At 33.1% G+C, this 27,415-nt stretch overlaps 4 protein-coding genes across 5 annotated transcripts; 2 read left to right on the top strand and 2 right to left on the bottom strand.

Moving 5' to 3' along the window:
- The first annotated feature begins 388 nt into the window (after positions 1-388).
- LOC127265955 (nuclear transcription factor Y subunit B-3-like) lies at positions 389-1,637 on the top strand. The gene has a single exon (XM_051296006.1). The coding sequence runs from the start codon at positions 763-765 to the stop codon at positions 1,363-1,365; it is 603 nt and encodes a 200-aa protein (XP_051151963.1). The 5' UTR covers positions 389-762; the 3' UTR covers positions 1,366-1,637.
- A 3,152-nt stretch (positions 1,638-4,789) lies between these two features.
- On the bottom strand, positions 4,790-7,348 carry LOC127265959 (protein DETOXIFICATION 21-like). The gene is made up of 8 exons (XM_051296007.1): positions 6,927-7,348; positions 6,275-6,816; positions 6,107-6,193; positions 5,961-6,017; positions 5,588-5,826; positions 5,376-5,494; positions 5,193-5,279; positions 4,790-5,097 (listed from the first exon to the last, which is right to left on the bottom strand). The coding sequence occupies exons 1-8, from the start codon at positions 7,212-7,214 to the stop codon at positions 5,032-5,034; spliced, it is 1,485 nt and encodes a 494-aa protein (XP_051151964.1). The 5' UTR covers positions 7,215-7,348; the 3' UTR covers positions 4,790-5,031.
- Positions 7,349-9,695: 2,347 nt separating this feature from the next.
- On the bottom strand, positions 9,696-11,770 carry LOC127265960 (uncharacterized). Of its 2 annotated transcripts, none has more exons than XM_051296009.1 (5): positions 11,361-11,770; positions 11,134-11,273; positions 10,412-11,024; positions 10,222-10,313; positions 9,696-10,129 (listed from the first exon to the last, which is right to left on the bottom strand). In XM_051296009.1, exons 1-5 carry the CDS (start codon positions 11,631-11,633, stop codon positions 9,991-9,993), a joined length of 1,257 nt encoding a protein of 418 aa, XP_051151966.1. In that variant the 5' UTR covers positions 11,634-11,770; the 3' UTR covers positions 9,696-9,990. The 2 variants fall into 2 exon arrangements, with proteins under 2 accessions (XP_051151966.1, XP_051151965.1); XM_051296008.1 differs by having other exon boundaries at positions 9,697-10,129; positions 11,110-11,273; positions 11,361-11,767.
- Positions 11,771-13,725: 1,955 nt separating this feature from the next.
- On the top strand, positions 13,726-25,730 carry LOC127265961 (transmembrane E3 ubiquitin-protein ligase FLY2). The gene is made up of 15 exons (XM_051296010.1): positions 13,726-14,419; positions 15,593-15,665; positions 16,348-16,475; positions 17,308-17,423; positions 18,334-18,394; positions 18,558-18,624; positions 18,724-18,801; positions 19,506-19,663; positions 19,809-19,868; positions 20,084-20,177; positions 22,193-22,360; positions 23,759-24,087; positions 24,499-24,615; positions 24,692-24,846; positions 25,480-25,730. The coding sequence occupies exons 1-14, from the start codon at positions 14,282-14,284 to the stop codon at positions 24,791-24,793; spliced, it is 1,689 nt and encodes a 562-aa protein (XP_051151967.1). The 5' UTR covers positions 13,726-14,281; the 3' UTR covers positions 24,794-24,846; positions 25,480-25,730.
- Positions 25,731-27,415: the final 1,685 nt, after the last annotated feature.

Here is a 27,415-nt window from a genome sequence, read left to right on the forward strand (position 1 = left end):
TAAATTGATTTATTTTATAATTTTTGAAGGCAAATTGTTGTCTTTTTTTTTTTTTTTATAAAATTTGTATAATTTAGATTTTTATTTAAAATCAACATCAATTTTGGACAAAAATAATATTTCGTATAAATTTTATATTAATACAGAAGAAGTTCACGTAATAAATAAAACAAATGGTATTTTGTGGACGATATTCTATAATTTATACTTTAATTTATACACATGATTTGGAGATTTAAATTACTGTTTTATGTAAATGTTCGCTGACCGTTGGATCTTCTTATAATAACGTGTTGTGTTAATAACACGTAGTGCCCAACTATCTTGAAACGAGCGGTCATCCTCTTTCCACGTGGCATCCAACATAAATATCTCACCATCTCTCCAAGTCCAAGTCTCCCTCCTATCATGTTCTCTCTCTACTGTTTCTTCTCCAATCTTTCCGGCGACAGTCAAATCCTCCAATCAAAGGGTTCAGTTTGAATTCAAAGCTTTCCTATCAACGAATTCAGTGAAAATCCGTCAGTTATTTGAAATTCCTTTGACCCGCCATTGAGAAAGTCGGATTTATTGTTGAATTGCAGGCTGCTGGCCCCTTTTCGAATAATACTTTACTCGAGCAGACAAGTCTTCGCCTGAAAAGCAGCGGTGGTTTCCTTTTCTTTCTGAGAATCAAGATAAACAATTTTTCATTTTTTTTAGGGTTTAGACGAGCTCTGCGGGAATTGTGTTGTGAGAATTAATTAGGGTTAGGAAAAAGCTATGGCGGAGTCGGACAACGATTCGGGAGGACACAGCAGCAGGGAGCAGGACAGGTTCCTGCCGATTGCCAACGTGAGCAGAATCATGAAGAAAGCGTTGCCGGCGAACGCTAAGATATCGAAGGACGCCAAGGAAACGGTGCAGGAATGTGTGTCGGAGTTCATAAGCTTCGTCACCGGCGAGGCATCGGATAAGTGCCAGAGGGAGAAGAGAAAGACTATCAACGGCGACGATTTGCTCTGGGCTATGACGACTCTCGGCTTCGAAGAGTACGTTGAACCCTTGAAAGTGTATTTGGCTAAGTACAGAGAGCTCGAGGGGGAGAAAGCATCCATGGGGATGGGAGGGACCAATAAAGAAGCAGGTAGCAGCAACAGTGGTGGCTCTGCTATCACCTCCGCCGGCGCCGGAGGGTTCAATGGCGGTGGAATTTATGGAGGTCCTGTGATGGGATTTCATCATGGAGGGCAGATATACGGCGGTGGTGGTGGTGATTCCGGGGGATTTCACCATTTGGGGAAAGGGGGTTTAGGCAATTCCGGTGGCTCCGGTAGCTATGGCAGCGGTGGTGGCGGCGGAACTCCCACTGGGAGGTCAACATAAGGTTAAATACACAGTGACATACACACAACAAGCATTCACACACTGTGTTTATAATTGTTTTAGGAGTTTCACTTATGCCCTTCTCTGTTCTTCAAGTTTTACATACTTTTTTTTGTCGAATAAATAGAGTAGCTTATCTTGCGTACGAGGGCTGGAATGATGACTAATAATGGACACACACAATGAAAATGATTCAAACTCTGAAACGATTATAGACTGAATTTTGTGATCTTCAATTCAAGTTATGGAATTCGGTAGTCTTTGATTCTTGAGCTCTTCGGTTAGATCTTTCCCTTTCATAGCTGCGAGTAAAGGTTGCGAAGAAAGAGTATGTTCAATTTAAGTTGGATGGCCATTTAATTTTCTTGAACCACATTGAACTGCGTCGTGCTATGCCTGATCTTCGAATGGGCATTTCTTGATTCTGGATGCATAAACTATTTTTTGCCCTGAGTATCTGTTGGTCGGCGCCATCCCGATCATTTGTAGATATGCATTGTTGGTATGGATCATATGATCTGTGGCTGTGGTTTTAGTTTGTGGTAATAGTTAGGCTTGAATTGTTAGTTTGAAAATTTGGGAGCCAAAATTCATGTTCCAGCAAGTAACTAATTTACCAGACATGGCGGCCAATGTGATACTGACACGTGTGATTAGATGATGAGATATAAACAGGCAATAATATGGTCTCATCACATGTATATATATGATTGATTGTTATTAGTTTAGGTAATTTTGGAATAAATTTCTAGTTGTGGTCATTTGCTAGTTTGCTAATTTTGTTAGTAATCGTTCTTCATATTTCAAATATGTTGTTTGTGTATATTAATATTGCTAATAGATAAGAATAATAACAATAAACTTATTCACTAATGAAATTAAAACAATGTTATGAATGAAAAAAAAGTGTATTTTTTTTGTTATTGTATAGAGAATTGTTTTCTGAGCAGAAAATATAAAAATAACATGAAAAACTATGTTTACGCCATTTGTAATGTAAGAACTAAAGAATAGTTCTTTAATACACTTTCTTTTTGCTATGGGGTGGCATGCCAATTTTAAAAGTCTCCAAGAATCCACTTATTATTTTGCTCACATTGCTAAGAACTTTAATAAAGTTTTTAGAAGAATTTTCTCTTCTACATTAAATTTATTATTTGATTTAATATAAATTTTATACTTTTCGTCCACTAATAAACTTTCTATTTAGTCTAAATTAAAACATCTTATTTCATTTTTTATAAAATGTAATTTTCCAACTAAATACTCATATTTTTTTATTTTTTTTTCTAAAAAAAATTAAGTTTCAAGGGTAAATTGCCATTGTATTATTTTATTACATTATATATCTATAAAATACTAATTTATCTTAATTCATATGCAAAAATTAAATCAATAAATTACAGGTGAACTAAGGGAGTATAACCTCCGTTCCTGATACCATGTCCACGTTGTCTGTCCGTCCCACTATGTTACTTTCTTTTTTTGGAAAATTATTACACTTTAATTTCATTTTAAATTTTAACTTTTTTTAATTTTAATTAAACTAATTAGTTATCTTAATCTTAATTTATAATTATTTATATTATAGAATAATTATTTTCACTAATACATTCTTAATTATCTACTAATTAAACTCTTTCTAAAATACTGTGTCTACAGCGTAGCAAACACGGTGTCTGGGACGGAGGAAGTATTTTCTTAAGAAAAATATTGTTATTTCAGTATTAATTTATTTTATAATTTTTATTAGTTATTAAGAACAACAAAATATTATTTTGATTATCTTTTAAAATATTTTATGGAAAAAATATTTATGTCCGTTGGACAGACGGCCCCAATTTGACTTGTGACCAATCAAACAAAAAAATGGTCCGAATATTGATTTGATCCAATTCCATTGATGATGTGCAAGTGTGAGAGTCTTTTATTGGCCATTTTATAACAAACTTGTGGAGGTAGGGAGAAATAATAGAAAAATAAATTTCATTCTTTATTGAGTTTGTTATAGTGTGAAATATTCTTGTTGTGTTTATGGAAAAGTAGGAAGAGATTATTAAACATTGAGAGAGTTAGGATATGGTGGATATCGTATTGGGTCGGAGAACAATAAAAAAATTGATAGTGAATCTTGTTTGGGTTGAAATTCTCAAATGTAAGTTAATTAGAGCCGAATTGAATTATTAATTATTTTTTATTTTATGTTTTTATCGTCTGTACGCATTCATAATTATAGATTTGAATTATTGCTGCTGATTGTAGATCTGAATTATCTTCTTTGGATTGAAATTTTCAAATATAGGTTAATTAGAGCTGAATTGAATTATTAATTTTTTTTATTTTATGTTCTTATCGTCACTGTATGCGTTCGCAATTATAGATCTGAATTATTGCTGTTGATTGTAGATCTGAATGAGTTACTCGATTTTGGGCCAACATGTTTTTGTAGAAAAATGCTTCTAAACTATTATTATTATTATTATTATTATTATTGCTAATGATATGGGCAGCCGCATATACAATATCAGGGTTCTTGGCGCTGTGGATGCTATGCTAAAATTGTTGACTAATGCACTTGTTAAAGTAAAAAACAAACAATAACTTTTATAATCCAATTTATATACTTACCGTCGTTAACATATACTCTAGCCGTCCAATTTATAAGTAATATTTGATTTTGTTGAAAAATTTAAAAAATAATAATATTTTAATTATAATACATAGTTAAAAGTAATTTAAAAATAATTTCAACTTTTTTTTTTTTTATAAAAATACTGATGTGACGATAAAATAGAAATATTTTTTGAAATAATTACTTTTGAACGGTCCAAAAAAAAATATATATATTCTAATTGAGATAAAGTATTTTTTTTAGCCTTTTTTCTTTAATTGGCTGATCTTTCTATAATTTTTTTTTCTATAAAAAAGTTTGCTCTTATGATATAGTACATTCATTGATTTTTCTTTTTTTTTTTTTTAATTGTTCGAAGAATTTATCACACGACAAAACAAAATAATGAAAAAGAAAATTAAAGAGAATAATAATAAAAAAAGACAGCTTTTTTACATAAAAAATATAATAATATTAATAAATATTATTTGTATAGATCAATAATAATATATTTTCTATGTTATAAAAATCTAGTAGAATCTTTTAGAATTTACAAATTATTGTTTCCAGGGCAAAGAATTTATAAATAACTAAATAGCATAAAAATAAGATTTTTTAAAATCCACATTGATTATTTCAAAATTTTAAAGCCTTTTAAAAATTTTACTTGAATACTATACCATTTTTAAATACTTGTAAAATTTAGATTAAACACTTTTAAATTTTAAATTGAATACTTTATATTTTAATAATCCAAAAATATAATGTAGTCTAAATTTAATAGTAAGTACAATGATGGATTTCAATCAAATATATTATATTAAGAGAGAGAAAACATGTAACAATAATAATGTTCGACCAGGGTTTATCGGTACGGACTTTCGGGCAGCAGCTACGAATTCATACAATATAAAATAAAAATAATAATAATAATAAAAAAAATGTAACAATAAAGCCCACACCACATCACATCCCAATTATGTGTTGTGTGTAACTTTCAAATTCATATCACAAAATCTCATAAACAGTCATCAAACCATTAATATAATGCCACATCAGTAGGCGTCATCAACCTCATCTTTCACGAACCATCTGTTAACTCGTTTCTGAGCAATCGACACCTTCAATTGAAACATGAGAGAGATCAGTACATAAATAAGAACCAAATCTGTATGTCATTAAATTAATTAATTACCATGTATGAAATGAAACCAACCTGTTTGTCCCAGTCAGTTCTGTAGGTAATAACAACAAGAACTACAGTTTGGACCACTATACCTATCAGCATTCCTATCCACACCCCCTGAAAATTTTGTATAATGTAATCAATATAGAGATTTAATTATATCAATCCAGATGATCATGACAAATTCTTGATTTCTGATGCATCGGCGCTCACTTCGACTAGCAGATTGTATACATATCCGAGCACAATGCCGATGGGGACTCCTACAATGTAATAGGATGCGACGTTTACCCACGCCACGACACTCTGCCATCCCGATCCGATTGCAACACCTAGCATTTCATTTTTATCGTGCAAGTTTCGAACTTTATTGCCAGAAATGTGACTAAATTTTGTGTCGTATGATCAACAATTGCAGGTCTCACCGGATAGAACAGGCTGCACACTGTTCAAGAGTATGGAGAAAGCCAATAGAGGAGATAATTGAGCAACTGCTGAAGCCACATCTCTGTTCTCTGTGAAGATGTAAGCTACACTTCCTCTGAACACCATGAAGAACACAAATAGCACCAAGCCGATGGCGAATGATGTTGTGGTTATTACAGTGATTGAATATTTTGCAGCTTTAGCATTCCCTCTACCCAATTCATTTGCTATTCGAACGCTGCAAAAACAGGCAAGTTATATAAGTATGATCATCTTCATATTCTCTCTCTGTTTCTCTTAAATGTCGATTGTTAAATGTGAATGGATATCTGAAAATGGTAGAAATGAGTATAAATTAGAGAATTAGAGTACCTTGCTGCAGCCATGAACCCTAGAGATATCATCATTTCCCAACCACTAATGTTGAGGCTAGTTAACAATGAAAAACACAGATGGTTAATTAGTTGATAAACAGTCCCAAAGATGAATATAGACTAAATTAAAGCCATGATTGCTACCATATCGAGAGGGCATCTATGGCTACTTCTGCATTCTTGAAGTTTCCAGCAAGAAAAACCAACACTGTGTTGTACCAAACTTCAAGGCTGCAAAATACTGATTTATGGATATAGTGATACAGAGAGAGGTAGTAGTGTGTGTTAAATATGTTTATAGCTTATCCTTACCAAAGCATTGCACCTGCAGACAATGAAAGCTTGAAAATGGGCCACAAATCCTTGAAGGCCAAGAGAGTGAAGCCTCTCCAAGTACGGGGACAGCCGCCGCAGATGACGTACATGATTTGGCCGACGTTGGGGAGCCAGAAGGCGACGACGGTGGAGGTCATGGCACCGGAGACGCCGAAGTGGAACCGAACAGTTAGGAGCCAGGAGAGGAAGAGGTGGAGGGGGATGGAGATGGAGGCGAGGTAGATGATGATGATATTTTTGCTCTGAGATTGGAGGTACATTTGGCAGGTGTAGGAGACGATGAAGGAGTATATAACAGGGATGAGCCAGAGAGCCATGGTGCCTGCCATTTCTGCAATTTCCTTTTCCTGCCCCAAGGCTCGGAGAATTGGAGCGGTGAAGATGAAGACAGGGAGGAGTACAGTGGAAGCTATGATGGAGACGAGCCATGACCTCTGCAGATAAATCCCCAGCATGTGGTGCTGCCCTGCGCCGTACGCCTGCCCGCATAGGGTTTCCAGACCATTCGCCATTCCCAGCTGCACTAGCAGTACAGTACAGATTCAGTGATTGAAATTCTCTTTCTCATTCTCATCCTCGTCCTATTAATTAATTTATTTATGAGCAATTAGGATTTAGGTGTACGAACCAGAATGCCTTGGGCGAACCTGAGGAAGACGGTGGAGACTAGGGCGAAGGCGGCGAGCTCTTTGGAGCCGACATGGCCGATGAATGCCTGGGTGATGATGCCTGTTCCGAACGTACTGAATCGGGTGAAAATGGCCGGGGCTGCCACTACCCATATCTTTTTGTTCTCTCTCCAGAATCTCTCTTTCCAACTGCTTATCGTCTCGTCTTCAACATCTCCTGCTGCTGCTGCTGCTTCTGTGTTCACTAATAACTTTTCTCTGATTCCTCCTACAGTACTATCCTCCATTGTTGACTTGAAGATCAAAGGTGTTTGTCTCCGTGGGAATTGGGATAGCGTGCGTTTGTATGTTTGAGTGAGTAATGTATTGATAATACGACATCTTCATTGCATTGATATAGATATGGCCTATGGGTGTGTTTCTCGTGCAGTCGTGTTATGGGGTGTTAGGTACGGACCAAGAAAAGGAAGAAAAAAAAAACTATATATATATATGTATGTGTGGCGTGTTAGGTTTTATTTTTCTTTTATTTACTTGAGATATAAGAATTATATGATAATATAAACAAATATATGTGTATATATATATATACAAACATGAGAGTAGTGTTGTGTATTAAATTAATTAAATTTATTTAAATTTATTAAACATGTATTAAAATTAGTATTCTTTTTTGCTTAAGTTTTTTGTTCTGTTACCGTAGTAAAATATGATTCTTAAGTAATTAAAAGATATATTAATAAAAATATTTACTAATTCATCTCATTTAAATTGTTTTATTTTATTTAGGAAAAAAAATTTTAGGTATTGTGTAATTAATAAGTAATTAATTAAAATAATTATAATTTAATAAATATAATTATAGATTAAGATTAAGGTGACGTTTAATTAAAATTAAAAAAAGTTATAACTTAGAAATTTTAAAATATAATTATAGGGTGTAATTATATTTCCAAAATAGAAAAATGACATATCATATGGGAGGGACAAAATATAAAAAATTGACAAATTAAATAGGACGAATGAGTATTATATAATATAAATAATTATACATCAAAGTTAAAATAACTAATTAATTTAATTAAAATTAAAAAAATTATTAATTATAAATTTTAAAATGTGATTAAAGTGTTTATATTTTTACTATAAAAAAAGTGACAAATAAAATAAGATATAAAAATAATACACCGAAAAAATGGGACAAATGAATTTCTTCACTAATGTAAATATATATATATATATATATATATATATACTATGATATGAAAGAATGGGCAAATGAGAGAGAGTAATATATAATTTCACCGACGTGAATATCGTAAAAGCATGATCCACACACACACAAAATCCAATTCAATGTTCGAATACGAGGTGTCAAGTCTTAGTATGATAAGAAGAAAAGAAAAAGTATACTATGATAATTACGATTTATAATGTATTTTAAAAAATCTGAACAAAACTGAAGAGAGAAAAGCATCAACTGTGCTTCCACTAGACGTGTGACACTCGATCTGCAAGTCATGTAAAGGCGGGTGTGTCAGAATCGTAGACTGGTTCTACAGACCACAGGTCAACACTAGTTCTTTCAATGTGCTTCTGTTCATACTCGCCCGAAAAGTAATGTGGACATTCTTATTGATGACGTGAGTAGTATATTCAATTTATTTAATTAGTACTCAACCCCAAGGTATTACAGCACAAGACACCATCGACACTCTGCAACAATTTTTTGACGTGAAAATTTTGTTCATTGCACTTATTTTTATTTGGCCTGCGACTGAAAAGCCTCATAGGGTGTGCTTATTTGGGGTTTGGATTTTTATTATTTTTATTAAAATTTAAATTGTAAAAATTCTGAATTGAAATTATTGTATTAAGTTATATAAATAAGTATTATTGTGATATTATTGTCAAAATCCTACAAACGAATACACACTTAAATATTACAAAACACATTCGTATATAATATTTAATTCCAAATTCATCATTCAAAATCAAATTAGTTATACCAAACTCATATAAGTGACCATAACTTAATCACAAATTCACCAATGAGAATCACATACACCAAACACAAACCAGTGACAATAATCCAATCCCAAAACACGTAATTAATTGAAAACCACACAAACAATATCCCAAATTTACGATTTGTCTTTCTTTTTTTTTTTTTAATTGATTGCACGTAAAAAGACATTAATTAATTGTAGCATTATATATAAATAAAGAATATTAATTGCGTACCGTTAATTTGTTCCAAAGCTTGTGTCTAGATGCTTCTGTCAATTCAATTTTTTGAGCTGGAGTATCCCTATTCTGAGAGAACTCCTCGAAAATTTATACCCATGAATGTAAAATTTACTAATATATGGTGTATAAATATATATATAATTTAAATTTATTTATATTATATAAAACCGTTATTTTATTAACGATGAATACATTTCATTAAAATATGATTTTAAAAATATTTAAAATAAATTATATATATATTTAATCAACTATAAGTTATACAATTACTCAAATCTGCAACTAAAGAGGGAATAAGAGTGTAGTCTAATGGCTAAACCTCCACCCCCTTAACTTTCGGTCGGAGGGGTTTTTGACCAAATCCGTAACTCACCCATACTCGGTCAGGTTTAAAATCTCAAAATCCTGCTATAAATTTTAACCCGAACCCACTTCATTAACAAAGGGACAAGGTATGTCCATTAACACACAAATATTAGCTCTGCTTATATAAATACATTTAAAACTTTTGACACTATCCGTTAATAGTAACTTTTTTAAAAAAAAGCCACTTTCAATATATTTTTTCTTCCACAAAACAATAATCTCCTTTACACAGAATTTAATAGCAATAACCCTCAACCCTACAACAGACTGAAATGTTCCAAGTTATACTCCTCTTTCTTGCAAGAGGGATGGATGCTCTAAAACCACATCACTATTTATCGATGCATTCCATAGATAATTAACGAAAGAGGACTCACAAGATTCAAACAAACAGACAATCAAGTTCATCAGTTAACAAATAACAAGTGATCACAGTTGGATGGATTATCACAACTTCATTTTCTTACTTGTTGTGCTTTTAAGTTTTTCAGGCTTCATGTTCGCAGCCGTTATGAGTCTATAATTTGGTCGGGGTATTTCACTTAGGTTCCCAAACCACTCCTCATAGAAGTGCCAAACTTCGTACCTGTTTAAAAAAGACCATACAAAAATTTCTTGGAATAAAAAATCAAACTTTAGAACCATATGCTACACTTAGCATTCAATTCACTCACTCACCAGTAGGCTAGGTGCTGAAATGGTGCATATTTTCCGTAAAGCTTTTCTACATGGCTTCCGACTGTCTTGGTGTCTGATATTTTACCGTGAACCTGCACGATCATTATCGAAACAAAGGGAATCAATCATGCAATGTAGACAGCACAGATTCTTCGGTGTTAATGGACGACACTAGAGAAAAACAATAGACCTGTTTCAAATGTCTGATAGTTTCCGAATCTGTAGGAATGTTGTGGTAGAAGCCCATGCACACGAGCACATTTGCACATGTGAAAGGTCCAAACCCATCAATCGCTCTCAACTTCTCAAACAGGCTATTGTAGACGGATAAGCTCGGTGTGCCACAGGCATCTTCGAATACATCTAATTGAATCGTTCCTTGAATGATTCCCCGTGCAAGGTTTATTACCCGACCTGCTCTGTATCCAAGGCCGCAACGCTTTGCCAGAAACTTTTCATCCAATCTAGCTAATTCCTCTGGGCTAGGAAAGTTCGCAATTCTAGTGCCGGCATTATCTCCTGTCGTGTTTAAAGGTTGATCGCCTTCTGCTGCTTGGATCTGAAGATGAAGATTGTCGGTGATTGGACTCGACTCCATTCCCTTATAGGATTCAGGCATTTCAACAGCATTTGCACGCCTGGATCGTTTCTTTGATTCCTTCCTTGCCGGTGTATTCGGCGCAAAGTGCTTATATTCGGTAGCTTGAAGAGTGGGAGTAGTTCCGTTTCCAGCTGATGCTGCGGACTGCAATTCCAGCTGAAGCTCGCAAAGCGCCTCAGCCATGCTCAACGTCCTCGGCCACCTGCACAAGTAAGTTGTAAAGAAGATATAGAAAGATAAACATGGCGGACGGGATGGATGGCAACGTAGAGCATAGGATGGTATACTGGCAATTGCATAAGAGTATGCACTTGACCATGTCCTCGAACAGTGTGGGCGATCGGAACAGTCTTCCAAATCCCCTGCCCTTGGCTTCCTGGTGCAACTCATGAAACTCCTTCACTCTCCAGCTTTCTTCCTCGGATAATCTCAGCATTCTCCTAACCTGAACCTGCATATCGCATTCCATCGAATCAGTTTCGCTTTGCCTGAATAATGAATGATTTTGAGAAAGGAGCGGGATGCGGTCCGCGGTCACCTGCAGGGATCGGCGCTGCGGAGGGGACAGGGAGCGCGTGCCGAGGACGCGGAGGTGCAGCGCTTGGCGGTCGCGATGGGAGATGCGGACGACGGACGCGGCGCCGTCGGGACTGAGACGGAGCGGGCGGGTTAGGGTTTTGGAAGGCGAGTCCCAATGGTTGGGCGCCATCATGAATAAGCCGTCGCTGCAAACGGCTTTTTCGAGATTGAAATCAGAGGCGGCGTCCCCCAGCGGGAGCTCCACCATTACGCACCCGAGCGTATTGTCCATAGTCGCGAAGGCGGTGAGATTGAGAACTGGGAATTACGGCGGCCGGCGCCGGCGCCGGACGGGAAGTAAATGGCGCGTTTGTTAAGGGTATTTGGGTATTTTCGGGTTAATCGGGTGATAATAAATAGGAAAATCATCCGTCCGTCCGTATTAGTTTATTGAAAAGGAATTTTTTTTTTTTTATACATAGAATCGGATACTCCCTCTGTCTGATATAATATGGATATGTATGTATTACCGTAAAAAAGAGAATTTAGATAAAATATAATTAATAAATAATTAAAAAATGTATTAGTAAAAATAATTATTATTTAGTAAAAATAATTATAAATTAAAATTAATATAAGTAAATAGTTTAATTAAAATTAAAAATTTAAAATTTAAAATGAGATTAAAGTGATAATTATATTTTCAAAAATAAAAAATACAAGTTATATGAGACGGATAAAAATAAAAAATATAAACAAATTATGTGGGACGGATAGAATATAAAATATAGAAAATAATAAATATGTGCCGTATTAATATCTTTGAAAAAAATATAAAAGAAAATAATAAAAAAATTAAAGCCTATATATCTATCAAATTGACAGAAAAAAAAATTCAGTTTTTATTTATTTAAAGCTCTAAAATCACATAAGGCTCTTTGGTAGAAGTTCTTTATATCAAAGGTTTTTTTTTTTTTCCTTTGAAAAATCTCATTCAAGTGATATATTTTATTTGACTGCATAGCTTAATTAAAAATAGAGCTATGTTTTCTTTTTTTGTTGCTCTATTGCCTCTCTTTGCGCTCTCGTATTCTCTTTTTCCCCAAATCTATTCTCATTACTGTCATCTCTTCTTTTTTTTCTTCTCATTTCAGCGCGATGTCCCTCGCATTTCTACCGGCCGCCCTCTGTTCTCGAACTTTCCGGCGACTCACATTGCTACAAATATATTTTATATTTTCCCCCACTAACACTTCTTTCACCGTATCTCTAATTTTTAATAGTAAAAATTCTAAATAAAAGCAGTAAATAGAGATTGTAAATCGACAAGAATGTTTCACCAAAGATCTATTGGAGAAAGTTTCTTCAATGTCCACCCCCTCCTCCTGATGCCAGCAATCACTGTTGGATTAGGGATGAAGGATTTAGAGTGAAGATTGTATAAGAAGAGATTTTGAGAGAAATTTTTTCCAGGAATGAAGAGCTATTGTAGTTATTTGAAATTTAAAATTGTCCATGGTCGCAGAATTTATTTCTTATTTTTTTTTTAAAAATAATTGTACAATTTGTTTAATATTATAAATATTTTTATAATTTATAATGTATTATTATTTTTATATCACATAATTTATTTTAGTAATTTCTATTTTATTTCTACTGTATTTCAATATAATATTAATATTTTTAAAATTCATACATATGACATGGGAAAATATATATAACTAAAAAAATTAAAATATATATTTAAATATTTAAATACTATATCTCAATAAAATATATTACAAAAATTATTTTTTATATATAATAAAATTTTATATAATATAAATAATAAAAAATTATATTTATTTATTATAATTAATATAAATTAATTTTATAAAAAGTGAAAAAATTTAAATACAGATAGAGATATCCATCTATTAAACAGAAATAGAAATAATAAAAATTATCTAGAGAAAGAGAATTGGGTGCTGAATGTTTATTAGTGTTAATACTATCTCATCTCATATAATTTGTCCTTTTTTATTCGATATAATTTGTTCATTTTCGTCCTTCTCACGTAAATTGTCATTTCTTTTATATATTTTAAATTTTAAATTTTATAATTTTTTTAATTAATTAAAGTATTTAATTATTTTAATCTTAATTTATAATATTTTTACTATTCAATAAATATTTTTATTATTACATTTTTTAATTATTTTATAATCATACTTTATCTAAATTTTCTTATTTACGGTAACACGTCCAAATTTATTAGGATGGACTGAGTATTATTATACATAATTGGATTAATTATAAATAAAATAAATTAAAATAATTGAATATCGTGGAAAGAATGGATCCCCATTTATAAATTGAATAGATTATTACTTTGAGAGTGATACTTCGTTATTTCCTCCACCAAGATGTCTTCCATATGCTCCTATTGACTTTCTTTTACCAGGCGCAGCACCTCCAACAAGTATCCTTGTATCAAACCTCCTCGAAATTCAGAGATTTTGAGGGAGGAGGGAAGTTACACTCAGGAGAAAGATAAAAAGGGGGGTCTTGAGTGTAGTGGCGGTTCACTGAATAAATGATTAGATAAGCTATAATATCTGGTTCAAGAATTGACCTGTGAAGGTCTTTCTTCTCCGTCTGAAACCCGAAAAGAAACTAATTTTATTTTTCGGTTGGGTACCGGATTAGTTGTTTCTTTTGGGTTGTTAAGCTCTCGCTTTCTGTGTGTATTGATGGTGTATTTCAGCTTTACTTGTTGATTGTTGAACTCTGTTTGCCTTCTTTCTAAGCAATAACCCACCAGTCAATTTGATTATCCGGAAGGGAGACGATTATAAGTTTTTTCTTTCATTTATCCTTTCGAATTGTTATGGGCATCGTTTCTATGTCGGGAAATTTGGGGCATCATTTGAGGAACAAGAATCTGAGTTGAGCTTGGAAATGGGATTGATGGAAAATTGGAATTTTTTGAGAATTTTGGTTCGGATTCTCCTTGGATTGTTGTCCATTTTTGCGTTGGTATGGCCTGTCAATGGTTTAAGACCTTTAAGGCAGAGGCCTCGGTCGTGGGGTGATGAGGTTAGCGATTATGATATGCGTTTGCAATTTATTATTTGTATTTTTTTTATATCTTAGAAAGATTATTACTGTGTTGTGGAAATTCTTTACTTTGAATGCTGTGGCATGTGGGATATTTTCTTAATTCTAGTTTGTGTGGACGCTTGGAGCATTAAGTATGAAACTAGTGCTTATTCCTTCTGTTTGATAACTTCTCACTCGATCATGTTACTGTGGATCTTGTTCAACAAAACGAAGGTAACGAGCTAATATTTTGAGCGCAAAAATAGGCAGGTGTTCTGATGTAGGGAACTTCAGGAATGATAGTTTTTTGTATGCTCTTGATTTAGGAAAAGTAAGTTAAAGAGCATTGCAATTTCATGATTTTGAATGATGCCCTTATAAATTAATGGTTGATGAATCTGATTCTAATTGCTTGGCTGTTAGAGTGATCGTTGGACTATCTGAATTCTCTCGAATCTAGCGGTCCATTTTGTTGTATTTTAGGAGGAAGCTAGTGAGTGGTGAGTCAGGATTCACATGAAATTATGGAAGATGCAGTAATGATGCATTTACCCATCCTTCTTGTATCACTGGGTCAATTTGAAATTTTAATTGCCTAACTTAGATGAAGAAATTAAATTTCACGATACCAGGTTTGAAATCTGAAGGGTAGTCATCCATAAGTGAAATGCTGGTATGGTAGCTCTACTGACCCCATAGGCATGCCTTGTTTGTAGCTAAAAAGGACGCAAGAGGATTAGTAGCCATGCATCGGTGATACTGGGATACTTGGTTTTTTGCATCTGATCAACAAAAGAGGAGGGCAGATTTATAGGAGTCAATGGAACAATACAGATTTATGGAACATTTATAACGGCATCTTACTTGTGGGCATTCAATTACTAACTAGAATAATGATCCTTTTACCTACAGTACTTGTCCTCTGTTCCCATATTTAAGTCCAGTTTTGAACTTCTCTGTATAATATATTTGTCTGTGTAATCTCAAATGCTTGTTCCCCGGATATAAAGATCACTTCTTTGTTAGTGGACAATAGTAACAGCGCAATAGTATGATTCTGTTCTTGTTAATATTGTGTTAAAAACATTCAATAATCAAAAACTCATACCCTGCTTTTCTTTGTATCTTGGGTTGTCTACTTTTAATCTTTTGGTCTTTTTCTTCTTGCAGTGGCTTCCTTTAGGCAAGGAAGAGCACGAATTGGGTCCATTTTCTTCTTGGAATATCACAGGGACGTATAGAGGTTTGTGGGTCTTCAATCAATTAGTATTGTTTTGATTTTCAGGTTGTTGTTGCATCTTAGTAAGGTTGCTTAAATAATTACTCGACTCTGGCACAGTGCCAACAGCTTTGCTGTAGACAAAAATTTTAAAAAATTGAACATCAAGTTTTGGTATGTGGATTGTAGACAGGACGCCCTGACTTCTGCATCTTTCTCACAAGTAATACATTATAATCTCTAGATGTTTATTAAGTTTTTAGTTTGTAAAGCTGATCACCTCATGAGATTGATTAACTTTTAATCTATGCATAAGGGGGTAATAGTAATGAAACTTGGGCACTTGTAATATTAAGCCCAGCTACTGTTATAGATAAAATCATATGTAAGTCTTTTGCGCTTCTCCAGATGTATTACGGCTGGAATAGGTATTGTGCAAAATGCACAATTTTTTTTTTTTTTTGTTTTCTATCAATAATCGTTTCAAATTGCCAATACTGGAAGGACTGTGTTACCAATCTTCACATGATGCAGCCAAAACTGCCTCTCTATGGTATTTGCTGAACATGATTGATATGGGTCTTTTATCTGTTGGGCTTAATGGGCTTCTCAAAAAATTCTGTAATGTGCCAGTGTTACTCTTTTCTAAACTTGTGTTAATCCTTATGATGTTGATTACATGGATTTGCATATGCTTATCATGCAGGGAATTGGAAGTTCCTACATTCATCAAGTAACTCTTCCAAGTTTCCTGATTTTAGGAAATCAAGTGGAAATTCAATACTAGAATTGATTACTTCACCAACAAAAATAACCGGTGTACACTATGTTCAGGTAGCTTTATTTTTTTTAATTCAGTGATCAATCTGTGGCATGCAACTGAAATATTATCATATTGTTATTCAATACCAGATTGTCGATCTGTCAAGCTTACTCTATATTATGGATTTCAGAATTTGATAATTATTTGTTGGACTCGAATATTCTTGAATAAATCGACTTATTAATATTGGTTCCCACAGGGGGAGAAAATTATAGATTGCACTGTTTCAAAAATCAGTAAGCAACCTTAAAATTTTAAGAATGGGATTTGTTGGTAATCAATATCTTGAATTCTTGATGGACGGTAGACATGCGAGGATGCATGCTTGCACTCTGAGATAGATACTTTATACTGTGTATGTTACAGTTTCCATGTTGATTTTATTCTAGTATAAAAACAATATTTGCTACTAAGATATAGGAAATGAAAAATGAAGACTAGGTAATTACTCTTGCACTTGCATTGAATAAAAAATATTACTTGTTGAAAGTTATTGTAAATGGGATTAAAGAAACAGATGCTTTTGAAAATTCTTTCTCAATGCTAGTTTACCTCTTCTAGATTATCAAATTCCAGTGTGCTTTTTAGCAGCCTTTTCAGTTGTAATAGGTATTCATGTTTGCAGTTTGTGGGTGGCTGATTTGATGCTTTCATTTGTTTCAGTCAATTGGTTGTTGTCAATGTGGTAGTCAATGCTACTCAATAATAATATATCAAATCGGATAATATACTTAAGTTCATCAACTCTTAGAAATAGTTTTCTTTTTCAAATGATTTTGTATTATGTTTTTCAATTACTCCTTTGTTTGAATGAATTACTAACTTCATGATGCAACAAAATAGGGGATTATAATATTTCATGATGTGTTCAACAATGAACATGATGTTCATGGCGCTCAAATGAGAGTAGAGGGTGTGTACATATGGCCTTTCAGACAACTAAGGATGGTAGCCAACAGGTAAATTCTCCCTTATGTTATCCCACTCTTTATATATGTTTTGTAACCTTATTCGCTGTACGTATTATCAGCTTGTCTCATCATAATGCATAAAGAACATGCAAATAAGGATTTTGAATTTCCTGGTGCTGTTCTTAAGGAAATGTGTTGTGTTTGCAGTTGCAATTTCTAGTAATGACAAATTTTATGATTGGATGTATTAGTGAATTTTGATACCATATCCTATTTGCACTGCAAATGATAATAATTTCATGTGGAAATAATGTACATGCTGGTAGACTTCTATCGATTTTTTTATTGTCATTTTTATGAAGGTGATATATTTCTGTTAATTACTCAAAATCTCACTTATTCCAGATGTTAGTTTTGAAACTGGATAATACCTTTAGAGGAGATAGTGGTTTCTTTCAATCCTTGGTATGCACTTATTAGTCTTGGCCTCGAAACTAAACTCTCTTGCTTCACTAATGAGATGACAAGTGGCAACGGATATGCACTCATGTTTTCTCTCTCATATCTGTCTGGAATTGGATGGCTTTGCTTCAATACACATTTTGGGTGTTCTGAGTTTGTGAAGTAGTGAGTGTTGTTCTTAAGTAAATAGTAGTAGCGAATATTCAATAGGGAGCTTTTTTGGGTATATATTGACTTAGATTATTTTTTTTACTATTAAATGTATATATATTACATAAAGGGTTGAAAATTTTCATATAAAGTGAGATGGTAATAAATTTTTTTAAGACGATATATTGATGGATTAGATGCTTTGATTATTATTCATTTATTCCTTTTTTGTTGGCTATGTAAAAATGCTATTTTCCCCATATTTTATAACTTGGTTGTATACTGCCGATCATCATTGGGATCTCAATTCGTGATGTCTTCTAACTCTGTCTTGGATTTTCTGCAGTGGAAAAGAAGGTGAATTTGGACAGGAAGATGATTACTTATTATCTAATCCATATCACTTGGTAATTGCTTATTTCTTGACTGTTTTCAGATCATTCTAGTTTATCTAATGTAATGGAACTATTTGGTTATAAATAAGAAAATATGGTTGACCCTGGAACTGATTTTCTTCTTGATATGCTTCATTACAAATCTTATCTAATGGTTTTCCCCTTCGATGTACAGCTTGGTGTTTTCTCCTCCCAGGTGTTTCAAGAGTCTCCTCGAGAAAAAATCTGGAAGAGAAAACATTGTACATACTAATAAATTTTTATTTTATTTAATTTTTTTATTACCCATCTGTCAACCAGTGCAAACAATTTCTGAAGTTTCTGGAGTTATCCTGGTGCAGCTCCTATTTATGAAATGGAGAAACGTTGCAATATTGAAATTGCTGCACAAGTTTCCCGCACCACCTCCAGAAAAAATGGTAATGATTGTTTAAAGCCTAACAATTTCTGGATTATCATATCATTTTCTTTCCCTTTTCATCAGTATTTATGAATGCTTTTAACATGGTGAAAAGATGCTTGTGTATTTGTTTGTGAGTGATACATGTTTTTTGCATCTTTATGCATACATCATATATTATTATTATCATTATTATTATTATTATTATATTTATTTATTGTCTGATTCTAAACCCAAGCATATATAGAGTCAGAAACTTGTTGCAACAGATTGATTGCATCAATTAGCCAAGCAAACTTTTTAATATGATTGCATTTCAGAGGTTCAAGCTTTGTTGAATTCAACTAGATACTGAGTTTGCAAGTTCCAGCTAAGCATGCTGTGTCTTGATCCACATATTCTTCAATGTATAAGAAGTTATCATGCCCCTTATTACTGTTTTCTATTGTTGAGAAAGGAAGAAATGAGCTTTGTAACAAGATAGAAGTCATTGCGAACATTAGTGTCATGACATGATTGTAGGAATACATTTCACATACATTTTATGGCTCCTTAATTTCCTGTTATGCACAGTAAGGCTGCTACAAAATAGATTGTAAATTATAGAGATCTTTGTAAATCTTGTAGCTGCAGTTGACAGGAAAGTATTATCTGTTGATTTTTCTACATGATACAGTATTAAGTCTACCATTTTAACATGTTTGTCCTTTTGTTTTTCTCTAGATGGAGATGATGGTAAGTATTATTTGGAAGGACTAATGGAAAGCCCCTCAGTTGATGATGATGTAGATTGCTTTTCACCCATGCTTTTAAATGCTACTTCAGTCAACGTTGAGGTCTACTACAACAAAGCAGTTAACTACACTTTGATGGTCACTTTTGTATCCTTTACCATGTGCATAGATTGTTTATAACTTTATATAAGTTCTTGTAATGTTATTACTTCTAAGAGTGGGTTAAATTGGATTGATAACTTCCTGTTGAAATTTCATTTTCCATTAGATTCTTTGACTTCTCCTTCGTTAGATATCTTTCCTCCAGGTCCTATTGTTGATCCGGCAGATGGAACACAGTAATACTCAATCTGTAAGATTCTTCTGAATCTCGCTTAATATTTGATGATAAGGACTGATGTTTTACATTCCATAATTAATCAATGTTGTGTTATGCATCTTTTGTGTCATAGGAATCCATAATTTGTAAAATAAAAATTTCTTGCGTGCAGATTATAACTACTTAATGTCTTCTGCAATGTTTCTTTTTGTATTGTATGACATACTAATTTGTGAAATTTCTCCCAGGGTGCTGCCAAAGTTTCACTCCTAATGATTGGGCATCAGGCTATAATGGATGCTTATATTTGTCTTCTGCATCTTACTGCCGGAATTCTTGTTGGTATATTTCCTTACTATAATGGATTGCATTCAATTCTTGTCTTGTGACCAATTGAGAAATCTCTGCTCATTTCTGGTCATCCTTTTTCCTTATCTTGCTGTTTCTTCACTAGTATCTGCTGTCAAGTACTACACTTCATACAAGCACAGTATCTTCCATCAACATCTAACCTGTAATTCATCTGTATTTCAACAAAGAATATTTGATCAATTTATAAATTACAACGGCCTTAAATCAAATCTAAATGAGGAAACAAAATATTTCACAGACGTACATGATATTTCTCCCTTTCAAGTTGGTGCATAGATATCACACATGCCCAACTTGGACAATCATTGCATCAACTAGTTGGTTTGCACTTTTAATGTAAGGAACCTTTATCTTGTCAGAGTCAATATTATCTTTGATATGGTTTCTGACTTTTGTTGAGATCAACATGCTTAGTCCAATCATGTTGTACAAGATAATCACATGGTTTTATCACATATGAGAATAAGGTTTTTTTGAACTAAAACCTAGTTTACCCAGAAAGAATTTTAACCAGATAAGTTCCTACTCAACTTCCATATTAGACATTAACACTTAATTCTTTCTTACTTCTCAAACTCACCAAATTATCCCCAACAAATGACACATACCTTGAAGTGGATTCCTATCCAACTTGGATTAACAAAATTTGAATCTATAAAACCAACTGCGCCTAGATGACCATGTTATGAGAACATTACTATTTTGTTGGAGATGACTTAAGATAAGCTAAGATACAACAATTCACTGCATTCATGCATCATCACTAGGATTGTGCATGAACTGGCTCAGCACTAGCTGAATATGATAGGTCAAGTCTAGTGTGAGTTAGACAGATCAATTCTACTACCAGCCGTTGATGCCTTTTTTGATTCGTTGGAATTTGATCTAGATAGATACTTAAGCCATGATTTGTCTCGTTAAAGTATCCTCAGGTTGACTAGTCGTGTTCCCAGTTTGGCCCAAGAGATCTAATACATACATTTGTTGAGAAAGGAAGAGTCCAATAGTCCATGCTTTGACAAAGATGCTTCAATGCCCAGGAATTATCTTAAAGCTCCAAACTCTTCATTTCCAATTTCTTAGACAAATAGCTTTGAATTTTCTCTATACCATCAGTATTACTACTGTGACAATCATATTATCTACATAAGCAATAAGAAGTGTAACATCATCCTTGACCTCATAGAAAAAGGTGTGATCTGCCGAAGGTTGCTTGAAGCTGTACTCCTTCATAGAGTGGCTCAATCTCCCAAGCCATGCCCATACCCATGCCCTTGGCGACTGTTTTAGTCCATGCAAGGCCTTATTCAGTTTGTATATTTGACCTCCTTTTGGTGTAAACCCAGTAAAAGAATCCATGTGCACCTCTTCTAGAAGAATACCATGTAGGTATGCATTCTTCATAGCATACAAATTGTTTTTAAAGGCCAGTCCTGATTAACTGCAAGAGATAATGTGACCCTTGCAGTGTTCTCTTTTTCCATAGGGGCAAAGGTCTCTTGATAATTGATTCTTTAGGTTTTGGTGTATCTTTTAGCCACCAATCTAGCCTTTTTAGTTGTCAACCGTTCCATCTGACTTGTATTTTACTGAAGAAAACCCATTTATATCCTACATCTTCTTACCCCAAGGAAGCTGGATCAATCTGGTTATTTCACGTGACTAATATTATTCTGGATGAAAAAATGTGTAACTTACAGGTTTAAGGTAAGATAATATGAGAGATACTAAATGCTAGTGGGCTGTTAGGTTTTGGAACCTCATCTCAAATGAGATTCGATAAGAATGTTGTATGTGTAATAGTTTCTTGATAAAATAGAATTTCTCCGTGCATATTTGTTGGCTTTGTCTTGCACTCTTACTGATTTTATCAAAGTTTTCGTGGCTGGTGTTTCTAACTTCTGATTTCTTGTCCTTGTTCCTAATAACATTCATCTTTTTGTAAACCTTTTACTAAGTAAACACTGATGATTGCCTTATTGCAGAATCCCTGTTTAATGCCTTTGCAACTGCTGCATTTTTCAAATTTGTTGTCTTTTCAATATTTGAAATGCGGTATCTTCTTGCCATATGGAAGGCAAATAGACCTACAAGTAATGGAGATAATTGGGAAGCCATGAGGCGTGAGCTTTCAGCTCTTTACAGCCGATTTTGTAAGTATCTTGAGATGCTATATATCATTAAAACCATAACTGAGTTTATCTGGTGTTGGAATTGCATTTCACTTATTGCAGCCCCACAAGGGAAATCTTCAGTTATTGGATGGTGTTTTAGCTGAGTTTATTGTGTCCTCAAAACACAACATGATAGTAAAAGTTACTAAAAACTAGGTAGTTGATATGATGTAAATAGGTCTTAGAATATAATCTCTTGTATAGAAAATGGACTTTTGATTTAATATTTTAAAATAAAAAATAAGTATCGGGTGTTATCTTTTCTAGAGAGAGTTTTTCATGAATAGTGCAAAAACAAAGCTCAAAACATAAGCAAACAGAGCCTATATATGTTCCTATATATGTTTTCTGCACTTGTATATATTCTGTGGATTTTTCTATATTTAAGGGATGAGCTCCAAAAACTATGGTGCTTCCAACTTACTTTTTTTAATCTTATAAAGTACTTTAGCAGATACTGTAAATGCACATTTATAATTATATCCTTATTTTATCATTGCCACATCAAAAGAATTTATAATTGACCATGTGTTCCAAACTCAGTATTCTAAGTAAGTTATTTGATATTTGTTTATCCAAATACATATAGCTAGCTTATTTTTAAAATGAACCCTAGGAGCTTATTAAGCTTTAAAAAATCTTGTAATCCTTTAATTTCTCTGACTGCTCAAAGATTCTTACTTGTATGCACTCTTAGAATTGTGACAGATTTTAGAGAGAAATGATCATAGGCTGATTAGTAATGATTGCAATATTCCATGTATAAACTTCCCTTACCCAGGTTAAATTAGGAAATGAACTTACTTTTAATATGGTGTATAACACAAGTAATCCAATGTAAGAGAGAAAATGGCATAGATAAAGTTATTCTTCTTAAACCGTAAATTATATGTTAATTTGATGCCCCTTAAACCGTTATGACATCATCCTGCAATTCTCATCAGTGTATTCTGAAGTTTGAATTCATAGATTGAATCATTTTTTTAGTGTGGTAAACATGAGTTGGCATTAGTTGGAATTACTTTTGACAGGAAATGATGAGTAACTTAGAAAAGATAGCTGTATTCAAGTAGGTCAGGAATGTTACGACAGACATAAATTTTTGACTGTTATCAGAATTGTTTCAATTTTAAGTTAAACCTAGAGGATGAAACATACTGCTATTGAATGGAAAGTAAAATGCAGAATGGGAGAGACGTTTGTTTTTCTTTCTTTAATAATCTACTATATTTGATGGTGGAAAGTTTGTCTCTATACAATGGCCAAGATATGAATGTGTATATGCTTCATGAAATGTTGTTCATGAAACTTAAAAGTTATTGATCTATTTGCACCTAGCATCATGTCTAAATGAAATATTGTATTATTATTTTGCAGATGGCATCCTTTTAGGTGGCATTCTGGTCATGTACGAATTTCATAAGTTTTTGCGATTTATTCTTCTCCTTCTCCACTCTTTCTGGATCCCACAAATAATCACTAACGTTGTTCGAGACTCAAGAAAGCCATTGCATCCTCACTACATACTGGGGATGACAATCACCCGCATGGCTATTCCATTATATGTATTTGGGTGTCCAAGTAATTTCATGCGCATAGAACCTGACAGGAATTGGTGTACTTATTTGGCCCTTTTCATGGGATTCCAAGCATGTGTTCTTCTACTGCAGCACTATTTTGGATCTAGATGCTTCATTCCCCGCCAGGTTTGTTAGTTTCTATTTATATTGGTCCCAATTTTCTTTCATCTCCAAAATCTGGTATATCTTTTAATTTGGTCTTATTTCATATTCCAAATGAATTTCTAGTTTTATGGGAACTCTATAATTATAGCCAGGTGTTATTGCCGAACATTGATAAATGCGCATGCTGTTTTTGTGTGATTTTTTTGTTAATCAGCAAACATTGAATATCCAAAAAGCCTTATAGCCAATTCTTCTTCAATAATAAGAAGATAAATTGTGCATGCTGTTTTTGTGTGATTTTTTTGGAACCATAGTATTAATAATGGTTCTTAGTTTTACTATTTACTGAATAAATAATGTCACGTGACTGATGTATATGTATCAATTGTTGCTTCACGAGACATGATTTTCAGTCTGATAATGTAATTGCAGATTTTACCCGAAAAATATAGTTACTACAGGAGATTCCATCAAGGCTCAAATCATTCCATAGATTGTGTTATTTGCATGACTGCCATCGACCTTAGCCAGCGCTCAAATGATTGCATGGTTTGGCATGAGTTTTCTTTCTCCTTACCACAAGATTAATCTTCTTGAACTATTATTGACTCCACCGTCTCTTCAGGTGACGCCTTGCGATCATTTCTTTCACTCCGGTTGCTTGCATAGATGGATGGACATAAAAATGGAGTGCCCAACATGCCGGCGCCCACTTCCACCCGCATAAAGATTGTATATTTGTTCTCAATTAAACCGAGACGTCCCTCCTAGTTAACACTGGTAAGATGGCCCAAACTTATACATGTATCTTCCTACATGTTCTGATTGTTTAAGTTCTTGATATTTTTCAATATTATTCTCAATGAAGATTCAATTTATTGGCATATAATTTGTTCAAGGAATAAATTGCTTCATTTTGGCCATAGGCTTACCTTTTTCCCTTTTTTTATTATTATTATTTTTTATTTTTTAATTTACTGTTAACAATGTACTTTTTGGGTATGTAATGATGAAATCAATTAAAATATTGTGTTATTTTGGAGTTTTTGGATTGGGGGAGAGCTGCAAATGGGATGTCCTCTTTCTTTTAGTGTTATTGGTTTTTTTCATGAACATATATGAATTCGATATTTACATTAGACTTAATTATATATCTAAATAAGATTAGATTTGCAAAACATGCGTTTGTGCATCTGTCTATATGCAAATGAAAAATCATGTTTGAAGACTTAGAAAATCATATAAAAAGAAAAAAAGGAATCATATAACCTTGTTGAGTACTTTTTAAGATGCAATGAATAGACAAAATCTAAACTCACTGAAACACTTTCTAATTATGTTCTGTATCTCCATGAAGAGTAATTAGCAAATTATTGAATTCGTACAGCGGTAATCATTCTGTATTTTTTCCAGGTTTAGAAATGGCAAAAACTGTGGCTGATCTTTATTTCCAGAATGACAGATGGATCCATCCTTTGTTACAAATACGCCTACATAACTGTAATGTAATTGAAAGGCCATATTTTTGTTTTCCTGTTTTTGTTTCTTGGTTTCTCATGTATCTTTTGTAGGTAGATTTAATGTCGAATGGAAAATGGTCCTCCCCTCCATTTCAAAGAAAAAAATATGAAAAGAAATGCTAATAGCAGATTTTGAGCTTCCAATTTAAGCGTCGATCTTCTCTCCCATCCAACATAAGTAAATTTCCTGATGCGCATGATGCATTTCAGCTTTAGAATTTTGCCAATAATGTTTCCAATGCCTTTTTTTAACCAAATAGGCGCATCAATGCCGTCGTGATTTCGTAGAAATATTTCATGGCCATTTATTGTTTGATGGTTGTAGAAGAAATGTGTTTCTAATCTAAGCCAGCCTGTACAGTAGTAGTGAGTAGTAAATGTTGTCTGGAAGGGGATGAGGTTGGACCTCTGTGGATATTGAGATTAGATTTCTATCCTGTGTGTATCATAAATTCTTACCAGTAGTGGTGTTTTGGACATGGATGAGTGAATGAATGACTGGTGTGCTGTGATGTTCCATCATGACATTAGTTGTTGCTCATGAATTGGGCTTTTCCCATTTTTTAATAGCAGTGTTCCCATTCATTCATTAATGAGGTTTGCTATCTACCAGTAACACCTCTTGCTGAATTATTGTGAGACTCAGAATACAAAAGGTCTCAGATTTGATACTATGTTGAATTAATTTTTTTTTTTACTAAATTACACAAAATTTACACGTGGTTTCTAAATTGCCAGTATTTTTAAAATTGCGTCAAATTTTTTTGTAGTTTTATAAATTCCGTGTCTAATTCGATAAGTTTCAAAATCTTCGTATCCAAACTTTTAAATTGCAAATATATTTATTATTTTTATTATTTAATCTAAAAAATAGTAATTATACTTAAAAAATAGTTGTTTTTATTTAATTTTAAAGTTTTTTTTTTAATGTTATTTGAAGCTAAATATAAAAGAAATTAATATATTTATATTTTTAAGAGTTTATAAATTAGTATTCGAAGATTTATTCATAGTTTGAGCGCGCGTGTACGTCAAACATCTTAAAATAAGAACGGTCGAAGGATTAAATGTAGAATTTATTGACTCAATTTTGAAAGTACTGGATTTTGGGTAATTTTGAAAATTCACAGGTGAATTTTGTATAATTTTTTTAAAAAAAAAAAAAAAATTAAGTGAGGGGGCCATGGAGAATATTTTTTTGAGGGGGGCGATGGGAGATCATGTGATCTTCAAGAACCAAAAACTGCGTGAAGAACGTGAACAGCCCCCGGGGAAGATGTGTGTCGAAATGTCTATTGATAAGCCCGACATGATAAGAGTGCTTGAAACTTAGCCAGACAAGCAGCTTCTTCCCCTCACATGATCTTCTTAATAGCATGTACCCACTGCCAAAAAATAAATAAATAAATAATAATAATAATAACAAAAATTAAAAATGATTGAGAGAAATTGGAAAAGTAGAGCAACCATAAGGAAAGTGTGTGCAACAGCTACAAGAAATAAGTATATACATGTATGCATCTTTTTGTCTGTTGCTATGTATACATAATATACATACGTACGTACGTAGACGATAGCTCAAATTAAACTAACCTTTTTGTAATTTAATTTAGTTGGATGAGGCATCCCAACTGTGTGCAATAAATAAATTTCACCCACAAAATAAAACTGATCGAAAAATAAAATAAAATAAAATTATAGCATTTGATGGTGCCAATGCCTGCCTATTTATGATTAACGCTATACACCACCACCATTTAAACTATCTAATTTAAGTCTATTCTTACTTTTTTTTTTTTTTTTTTTTTTTTTTTTTTTTTTTTGAGCAT

The sequence above is a fragment of the Andrographis paniculata genome, unplaced genomic scaffold (genome assembly GCF_009805555.1).
Source record: "Andrographis paniculata isolate CXL003 unplaced genomic scaffold, ASM980555v1 Contig74END, whole genome shotgun sequence".
Classification (NCBI taxonomy): domain Eukaryota; kingdom Viridiplantae; phylum Streptophyta; class Magnoliopsida; order Lamiales; family Acanthaceae; genus Andrographis; species Andrographis paniculata.